The sequence below is a fragment of the Pseudophryne corroboree genome, chromosome 4 (assembly GCF_028390025.1).
Source record: "Pseudophryne corroboree isolate aPseCor3 chromosome 4, aPseCor3.hap2, whole genome shotgun sequence".
Lineage (NCBI taxonomy): Eukaryota > Metazoa > Chordata > Amphibia > Anura > Myobatrachidae > Pseudophryne > Pseudophryne corroboree.
The window spans coordinates 224,314,100-224,324,351 of NC_086447.1; the positions used below are offsets into that span (position 1 = coordinate 224,314,100).

General features: G+C 43.8%; 1 protein-coding gene across 2 annotated transcripts; it reads right to left on the bottom strand.

The window, feature by feature from the left end:
* Nucleotides 1-223: 223 nt before the first annotated feature.
* On the bottom strand, nucleotides 224-2,368 carry LOC134911294 (putative nuclease HARBI1). 2 transcript variants are annotated; one of them, XR_010176458.1, is made up of 4 exons: nucleotides 2,286-2,368; nucleotides 1,912-1,931; nucleotides 1,062-1,176; nucleotides 224-977 (listed from the first exon to the last, which is right to left on the bottom strand). XR_010176458.1 is itself a non-coding variant. In XM_063919569.1 (3 exons), the coding sequence occupies exons 1-3, from the start codon at nucleotides 1,450-1,452 to the stop codon at nucleotides 292-294; spliced, it is 768 nt and encodes a 255-aa protein (XP_063775639.1). In that variant the 5' UTR covers nucleotides 1,453-1,524; the 3' UTR covers nucleotides 273-291. The 2 variants fall into 2 exon arrangements, 1 of the variants encoding a protein (XP_063775639.1); XM_063919569.1 differs by lacking the exons at nucleotides 1,912-1,931; nucleotides 2,286-2,368 and having other exon boundaries at nucleotides 273-295; nucleotides 605-977; nucleotides 1,062-1,524.
* Nucleotides 2,369-10,252: the final 7,884 nt, after the last annotated feature.

Consider the following 10,252-nt stretch of genomic DNA (forward strand, 5'->3'; position numbering starts at 1 on the left):
CGGTGCTGCACGCATCATGGCAATGGCGTTTTCCTTATTTGGGCATATATTTATAGTGTCTGTTAGCATGTGATTGGTCCAAAATCTATGTTGTCATTTCTAATAACTTTATTGATCTTTGCAATGCTGTGAAGAGCAGAGTGTTATTTCGCACGAGCGGAAATACGCATTAGCAGAAGCAAATATTTATCATAAACCAAAAAAACAAAAAAAACAAACAGACACAGAGACACACAGTTTATTTTAAATTACTATACATATATGTGTACTCACCACAGTTTGTGTGATCATTCAGCTGGACAGTCACAAAGTGGGCAACATTGAGTATCATTTGTTTGTGTGTTTGTTTACATAATCAGGATTTGAGGATATAAAACAAATAAGGACACTATTTAGCAACATTACAGTATTTTGTTTTCTAACCAAACATTGTAAGCTTAACGTGTTTGCGGATTTTGACGATAAGAAAAATTACACATTCCAACACAACAAAAGCATTACACAATCACTTTACAATATCATACAAAATGTCAACATTTATAAAAAAACATAAGCATACTGTGCTTTTAAATATTTTTAAAAAGAAAATATCAAAACACTATACCTGAAATATTCGGCAACAATCCTTGCCCTGACTTGGCTCCCCCTCCGTGTAACACTCCCCCCACCGAAGTGTCGAACAACCCCTGGCTCCTCATCAGGCAATTCCTCTGCCTGAGGAAGCTCTACACTACTCCTTACCGCGATATTATGTAGTATTGCGCACAGGACCACTATTTTACTTGCCATCTCCGGCGAATACATGATGTCGCCACCAGTGCGGTGGAGCACACGAAACCGCCCTTTAAGGACACCAATTGTGCGCTCCACCAGCTGCCTAGTGGCAGTAAGCGCGGAGTTAAATGCCATCTGTGGTCCTGGCCTGGGATTACGGTAAGGAGTCATGAGCCAGGGGGTGCAAGGATATCCACGGTCTCCTGTTGGATGAAAATCCAAAAATTAGAAATAGTATATTTGTAAAGTTACATTTTTTTGTTAAACAAAATTTAGCAACAACTCACCCAATAACCACATGTCTGCTCGTTGACTTGATCTTAATCTCTGCCATATCCCTGATTGTCTAATGACATATGCATCATGTGAACTTCCAGTAAACTTGGCATTCAGGGAAAGGATCTGGAGGGATGGCCCACAAACAACCATTACATTCAGAGAATGAAACAGTTTCCTGTTTCTATAAATTTCTTCATTATGTCTTGGTGGCTGAATAGCAACATGTGTGCCATCCACAACCCCAATAACATGTGGGAAGCGACTACCACCTTCCTCAAATTGCCGCTTCACCACATCTAGGGCACCAACATCCAAAGGCATATCAATGAATTGCTTCACCCGCTTTAGGAAAGCCTGGCAGACACGCCGCAGGACCTTACTGAACTGGCCCTGCGACATGCCAACCAGGTCTCCCACAACATGCTGATATGAGGCTGTAGCTAAAAAATGTAACACAGCAAGGAATTGTGTCAATGATGGTATTGCTGTAGGATACCGAATTTCAGACTCCAGATCACTCTCTATTATGGAGAGAGTGTCTAGGATTAGATGTGGTGGCAGCCTGTATCTACGCACCACCACATCATCTGGCATCCCAAAAAGTAGGACACGGGTTCGGAAAATTGGTGGCCTAGCACGCCTCCGTTGCCTTGGTTGATGAGGAGCCGGTTGTGGTTGTGGGGCTGGCGGTTGGGGTGGGAGTGCTGGCGTGGGTTGGGGAGGTAGGGCTTCGGCTGCGATAAATATTGACATAACACACTTTTTTGAGAAAAACAAAAAAAATGTTGAATAATACAAAAACAAAGTTACAAAAATATACAAACAATAAATGTTAAAAAAAATGTGGTGTCAACTTACTGCAGGAGCGTACATTTTTTCTGAGTTCAATTCAGGAACAAAATGAAAAAAAAAAATTAGAAAAAAAAAATATATTAATAATTGTCAAAAAAATACATATTTCATTTTGAAAAATCCCAAAAAAATTACTTACAACATTTCAGAGCATCAAACACATCACAAACACCAAAAAAAAAAAAAAAAATTATACAAAATATAAAGAAAACAAATTTAAAAAAAAAGCCATTTAGTAGCTAGTCCAGGAAAGAAAAACACTACTTTGCAGATCAATCCTGGTAACCAAAAAAAAATGTATTTCCCAAATGGAAAACAAGCATAAACACAACACTTTGAACAAACACAAACAGGCACCAACACAGGCCAAGGGCACTTACCTGCTCAAAAATAAAGAAAGTCTTTGTGTTCTCTAGCACACAAATAAATCAACAAATCCAAGGGTTATGTCACCCAAAACAAAGCACCTACAAGAGAACACAAATGACAGTCAAAAACAGCATACAGACCATTAAAACAAACAAGCACCAACACAGGCCAAGGGCACTTACCTGCTCAAAAATAAAGAAAGTCTTTGTGTTCTCTAGCACACAAATAAATCAACAAATCCAAGGGTTATGTCACCCAAAACAAAGCACCTACAAGAGAACACAAATGACAGTCAAAAACAGCATACAGACCATTAAAACAAACAAGCACCAACACAGGCCAAGGGCACTTACCTGCTCAAAAATAAAGAAAGTCTTTGTGTTCTCTAGCACACAAATAAATCAACAAATCCAAGGGTTATGTCACCCAAAACAAAGCACCTACAAGAGAACACAAATGACAGTCAAAAACAGCATACAGACCATTAAAACAAACAAGCACAAACACAGGCCAAGGGCACTTACCTGCTCAAAAATAAAGAAAGTCTTTGTGTTCTCTAGCACACAAATAAATCAACAAATCCAAGGGTTATGTCACCCAAAACAAAGCACCTACAAGAGAACACAAATGACAGTCAAAAACAGCATACAGACCATTAAAACAAACAAGCACCAACACAGGCCAAGGGCACTTACCTGCTCAAAAATAAAGAAAGTCTTTGTGTTCTCTAGCACACAAATAAATCAACAAATCCAAGGGTTATGTCACCCAAAACAAAGCACCTACAAGAGAACACAAATGACAGTCAAAACAAAGAAGCCCAGGTTTATTTTCACAAATGGACTTGCCAAATATATATGTATTTAAAAAATTAAAAAAAAAAACATTTAAAAAACACTTTTACATCAAAAAATTAACAAGACGATTTCCAGATTACTCACAAACGAAAAAACGCCAAAAAAATGCATCACTGTCTATATTCAAAACGCAAACGAAAGGACAAAGGTATGCTTGACAATTACTCACTCTGCAAATTCCTCTAGCACCTTCACGCACAAGCCAACAAACTCAAGTGAAACTCCAAACTACCTACACTCACAGCGTGCAAAGTAGGCCCTTAAATAAGCAGTGCAATCATTAACCAGAATAACAGTGTACACCTGTGTGAATTAACGATTCGCACGTAGGTATATAAGCGCACACACCTCGGCGTACAGACGTCATCACAAACATGGCTTCTCGTGAGCAAATCGCAGCAGAGATAGACCGCATTGCAGAGCAGCAGATGGCATTGCAGCAAAAACGCCTAGAGTGCCAAAGGCGCATGTTGGAATACGCCTCTGCGGATGTTGAGGCAGGACCTAGTACTCTGCAAATGTCTGCTTCTGAACCACAACAATTGAGTGGGGATACCCTGCCACACACACATAGTGACCAAACTGAGGGAGAATTGGCTTTAGCCACACAAACACAACAGACAGAAGCTGCTAGTGAGGAGGAAGATGGTGATGACCAACAAGAAGAAACCTCACAGGCTACCTCCAGACGAAAAAAAAGACAGCCTGCATTCACTAAGAGGGAGTTGCGTGTCTTGGTCACGCAGGCCATGGCCAAAATACATAGAGGGCCAAAAAACATGGGGGCTGCTTCAAAAGAACGCATCTGGAGAGACATCACAAAATCTGTGAATGAAGTTGGCTCTGTCGTCAGAACATCGCAGGAAGTGAGACGACGGTAAGTGCATCTTGACAATCCTTTTTCTGTGCTAAGTTGTCCAAAAAATGTAGTTACATGTGATGTTATGTCTAGCAAACACAAGCAGAACATGTGTGCTATATATTTACTTCGAACAATAATAATACTCAACTTTGTCCCTCTTTCACAATACATATGTAGGTGGGCCGACTTCAAATCCCGCCTGAAGGCAAAGAGGGCTGCGGAGTGGAATGCCTCAAGGGCTACAGGGGGGGACCACCTGTCGCTGTGGAGTTTACTGACTTGGAGGAGATGGCGATGGCCTGTGTCAGTTATGAGGAGGGCCAAGGGGTGTCTCATATGGACACGGACCTGCCTGAGATTCTGACGGGACATGACTTGGAAGGTAATTTTAAACATTTTTTTGTCTGTAATTTGAACTGTATTTATAATCTTAAACTAATTTTGTTTCCGTCTTTTTCCACACACATTCTTCTATTTGCTTGCAACAAAACACAGCACAGGGTGGTGATCAGGTTGAGTCACAGGACGGTTATGTGGTTGAGGCTGAGGTGGAGGGACCTAGTGGGTCTGGCAGTGTGGGCCAACAAAACCCACCTCTGCAGGTTCCTACTGGCCCCCCCACCCAACCCTCTGCTATCCCGGAGATCCTGCTTGAAATTGCTAGGTATGGTGAGAGCCTAAATACGTTTCAAGACGGGGTCATCCGGGAGGTAAGCCAGATAGCTGTCCGGCTCACTGAGCTCCAAACCTGTGTTGAGCAAGGTGTTGCTCAACTCTGCCAAAGTCTGGCAGAGATCAGGCAGGGCCAAGAACAACTTGCCTCCTCAAACCAAAGCCTTGCAAATAACATCTTGCAAGGGCTCCAGGCCATCGCTGTCTCCCTTGCCCACAGTGGCAGAGAGCCAACCACATCGGCTCCCTCCCCTGCCCCTGCCCAGGAAGAACAGGCCACTGGGCAGGCCCAACGAAGGTCACTCCGCAGACCAAGCAAAGAAGATCAGCCTCAGGCGGGGAGAAAAAGAAGAAAGTGATGTCTCTCCAGATGGGCAGCACCCATGTTTTTGTTGTTGCCTCTATGTTATTTTGGAGTTGGCTTGTGTGGCCAGAATGGATAACTCCCTCTTAGTGAAATGTCTTTTTTCTGTTTGGAGGAATTGTAGCCTGTGAGTTTTTAATAAGAAACACCAGAGCCATCTTCCTCTTACTAGTGTGCTGTGTATTGTTGTGTTTGTGTGGTGGATCCTAATTCTTTCTCATTTGGTATAAAATTTGTGTGTGGCAGGGTGTGTTATATGTTTAATTTATGCTTTGAAAATATACTTTTGACAGAAGCAGAAATTTGCAGAGTACTGAGTTCTGCTATATAATTATTGTCAGTGCCATCTGCTTGCTGCTTGGTCCATCTCTGCCTGTGAGACTCACGTGGAGCCATGTTGTTTAAATGTTGTGTAATATTATTACAGAAATAAAATTTAAAAAATAAAAATTTGTGCAGTTTCTTCAAGGTAATGCATTAGGTAAATCTTAGTTCCAGAAAGATTAGGTCAACATATAGACACTTGTAGACCAATCTGCAATTTCTCCTTAAATAAAAAAAAAAAAAAAAACAGGTATGCTTTGCACCACACTTTAATGTCCATATTAAGTAAACAGACACGACAAATTAATAAAATATCTATGGTCAACAGGACATCATTTAAAACATTGACAGATATTATAATCATATATTATTGTGACTTTTAAGACTAAATAATAGTGTATGCTGCATTATGTGGGTGTTGGGAAATTTTTAACAATGTAGCAGATTTCACTACCTTTAAATAATAATTTCACTTGTTTGTATTTAGTAGTCTAACACACATTAAAGCATTTAAACAAAATGCTTACACACCTACGTGAACCAAAATAACAACCTTATTTGACAGTGTGTGAGATTAATATGTGAGTAGAATAAACATGTAATGTGTGTTCAGACAATTGCTGGTTGGTAACTTTCATCTGCTCATTAATTAACAAGTAATTGGACATCAGATGAATGTGCTCTCCAATTAACTGCTAATTACTGCATACACACTTGTACCAGTACTTCGCTAATGTAGAGTAACTGCAGACCTACTCTGCTGCTGCGTGAATGTTGCTACGGTTTCCTATGTTAGTTTTAACAGCGACAATGTTTATTTGCGAAAAACACGCCCATTGCAAGTTGCATACTCCCACACTGTACGCCCACTTTCACGCCCATGTCGGAGCTTTGCGAAGTCTCGCCTCCGCCACGCCCACGCCACTCCTCGTTTTCGTTTGCCAGTTACGGCTTTTTTTTTTCTGAGTAATTTTGCACAGTTGTCGTACGTATGTACTCGCGCATGCGTAATCACGCATTTGCGCATGCGCAGAAACTTACATTTCGTACATTTGCGTTGCGATGACTCTTAGCGACCAACTCGGAATGAGGGCCCTAATACAGAAGATTTAAGTAATACATCAAAAGATAAACCACACAGACATAAAAGAAAACCTAGAGTGCACACAGTAAGCAAAATGCAGGATTGGTGTAGTCATATTGGGTAACAACTTCCAAGGGTTTTGTATTCCATCCTCACAAGTTACCAGATGAGGCAACCATCTTGGGAGCACTGCATATGATTACCCTGGGTGGAATAGTCTATCCCTAGAAGAGATGACACGAAATGGGGAGATTGTAACATCTTAACGCACAGAGTAGGGTCCCTACAAAACCACCAAGTCCATTTATTTTTTGTCCCATCCACAAGTGTACCAGATGAGGCAGCCATGTTGGGTGCACTACATAGGTAACACTGTGGGAGATGAGCCATACAAGGGCCCATTGCATATATGGGAAAACTGACACTCGTTTAGTAGTAGTAGTATGATATACCCTGCATGGAAAGATCCACATGAAGAACATCCTGCCCGCATAGGAACCATCCGAGGCCACCATCTGGGGGTGCACTGCGTAGGTCACACTGGCAAACAGTGGAGGTACACATTACAGGAATAACACACTGTTCGGTGGAAGTGAGAAGAAAAAAAACACATAATAAGAAATCATCTCTCCAGCCAGAGCGCCTCCAGCCCACCACCCATTGCCCACAGTCTGTGCACCTTGGTTGAGCTGCAGTTAGCAATATCCTGCTGCTCCCAATGGCACCCAGCTCTTCCCTCCTGTGTGGCCATATAACACCTACAACCCAAGGACGTGCAGTCAGGGGAGGCAGTGCCTCCCCTGTCATTAAGGATTAAAATAATACAAAGAAGATACATATGACACATATTCAGTCATATGTATCGTCTTTATATTATTTTTTATAATTTTAGTGTATTAAACTAGTTTGGGAGGCACTGACAGCTAGTGCCTCCCGCTGACAGTAGGAACGGGGATAAAGCTGGGGCGGGGCCAAGCGCTGGGCTGTAAAAGCCCATAAAAAAAAAACAGTGAAAGCGGCACTTCTACAAGTGCCTCGCTGGCAGGGAAAGCACACCCCTGCTAGCGAGGCACATGTGATTGGACAGCGGATCCACTGCTGGCCCAATCACCCACACGCAGCGGCAGGACCCACAGCATCCACCAGCTCTCGGTAATCTACAGCTAGAAGCAGGGCCGATCCAGGCGGGGCTTTTCACAGGAGGACGGAGGAGGTTGCAGTGCTAACACTTCACACCGCCGGGTACCGGCCTGCCCATCACTCCTGATCGTCATCCCACCAACAGTACCCGCAGCGGCCAGCGCAGCACAGAGCTGTCCTCTCTCCACAGGGTCCACGCCATGTCCCGGCGGCTGCTGCTGGTTTTGGATTCCGGAGGCCGAAGTTTGGGAGAATCACGGTTTCTACGGGAAGTACACAGGGCTCCCAGTGGTGGGTGCGGAACCGCAGGTCACTGACTTTAGATGTGCGGGAGTATGCAGTGCCATGTATAGCGGGTGTCAGCGTCACCGCGCAGAGGTCAGGATCAGCAGCTGTATATACTGTATATTAGTATTAGGTTGAATTACATTGTAAACAAACAATGTACAGTTCTTATTACTTAGGGATACTACGTGTGAATTTATTATGACAGTTTGTATGGGATTATTTCAATCACAATATTCTATTATGATGTTACATCCACTGCTGGCCCAATCACCCACACGCAGCGGCAGGACCCACAGCATCCACCAGCCCTCGGTAATCTACAGCTAGAAGCAGGGCCGATCCAGGCGGGGCTTTTCACAGGAGGACGGAGGAGGATGCAGTGCTAACACTTCACACCGCCGGGTACCGGCCTGCCCGTCACTCCTGATCGTCATCCCACCAACAGTACCCGCAGCGGCCAGCGCAGCACAGAGCCGTCCTCTCTCCACAGGCTCCACGCCATGTCCCGGCGGCTGCTGCTGGTTGTGGATTCCGGAGGCCGAAGTTTGGGAGAATCACGGTTTCTACGGGAAGTACACAGGGCTCCCAGTGGTGGGTGCGGAACCGCAGGTCACTGACTTTAGATGTGCGGGAGTATGCAGTGCCATGTATAGCGGGTGTCAGCGTCCCCGCGCAGAGGTCAGGATCAGCAGCTGTATATACTGTATATTAGTATTAGGTTGAATTACATTGTAAACAAACAATGTACAGTTCTTATTACTTAGGGATACTACGTGTGAATTTATTATGACAGTTTGTATGGGATTATTTCAATCACAATATTCTATTATGATGTTACATCAATTGATGTCAAATTTATTGTGTGTTATTTAATTTAATAAGAACGGGCATTGGCTACAACTTTGACTAACTCCATTGCTGTATCCTCCCACCTCAGTATATTTTTACCAGGTGTGCGCGAGCCTCATACCCCATAATGTATATGTAACAGAGGAAAGCTGCAACACAAGTACATAAGCTCTGTGCGGGGGTGTCGCCGGTATAGAGGCAGCGCTGTTACTCTATTATAGAAGCAGCTCATTTCTGTTCAGCACTCTCATCGCCGCGACTGCCGTAGAGGTCCGTGGCCGCGGCACATCAAAGTCAGCAGCACTTCTGGGGCATGTGTTTATGGCACTATGGGGGCATATAATGTATTTATGGCACTGTGGGGGCATATAGTGTATCTGGCACTGTACTGGGGCATTACATGTATCTGATACTATGCTGGGGCATTACGTGTAACCTGCACTATACTAGAGGCATTACGTGTAACTGGCAACATACTTGGAGCATTACATTTAACTGGCACTATACTGGAGGCATCACGTGTAACTGGCACTATACTGGAGGCATAACGTGTAACTGCCACTATACTGAAGGCATTACGTGTAACTGACACTATACTGGGGCATTACGTGTATCTGGCACTATTCTGGAGGCATTACTTGTAACTGCCACTATACTGGGGGATTACATGTAACTGGCACTATACTGTGGGTATTAAGTGTAAGGAGCACTACTATGGGCAATATGTGTAAGACTGCCAATTGTGTGTGTAGGGGTGGTGATAATACGGTATATATATTTAAAATTTGATAACAATAAATAATTGCGAGGCTAGTCCCACTGTCCTAGGAGTATGTGCGCCTTCATTGTGCACATTGGGGGGAGAGGGGGTGCTTCAAAGCATCTTGCTCAGAGTGCCAGTAGTTTTGGACCCAGCCCTGGCTGCTGTCTGGGTTCTTTGGGATCTGTCCTGTAATCACAGTATATACACAATTGCTGTAGTACCAGCCCACCCCCCATGTACTCTAATGTATTTGCTTTTCCTAAAATTTGAGCTGAGGTTTGTGTTCGTGTACGACTGGGGATGTACTTGTGAATCCAGTGCCTCCCCAGCCATTGATGTCACCGCACGTCACTGCTACAACCGGCTCTCTGTAGGACGCATGGCCTCCAGGGACTGTACTTCCCCCTCTGGGTGCCCCTGCGGTGCTTTTTCTGGCTGTACCTCCTTCTCTCTCTTCAGTGCGCCCAGTGAAGCTGCAGGTGTGCTGGAAACCCCTAGGTCTGTGCTTGGGAATACTCAGCTGCAGTAATTGTAGAAATACTGAGCAGTCACTAGAACTACTTGGGAATAATGCACATTCAGTACTTGCCAAAGCTAAAGCAAACATGCAATATCTAATATATTGCAGTGAAATGTTTACTTTTTGCTTATATGCTTCCCAAGTAGCCTCTAGGGTGTGCATATACATTCTGAGAAATACATACGTATTCCCGGCGGACAGGATGCTGGCTGTCAATATCCCGATAGCGCCATCCCACCCGTCAGAATGCCGGCA

Excerpts from the sequence above, each read along its gene's own strand:
- LOC134911294 (XM_063919569.1), bottom strand. The coding sequence starts at position 1,452 with ATGTCGCAGGGCCAGTTCAGTAAGGTCCTGCGGCGTGTCTGCCAGGCT. Across the intron at positions 978-1,061 it reads AGCAGACATGTGGTTATTGG|GAGACCGTGGATATCCTTGC; the intron begins GTGAGTTGTTGC and ends TTCATCCAACAG.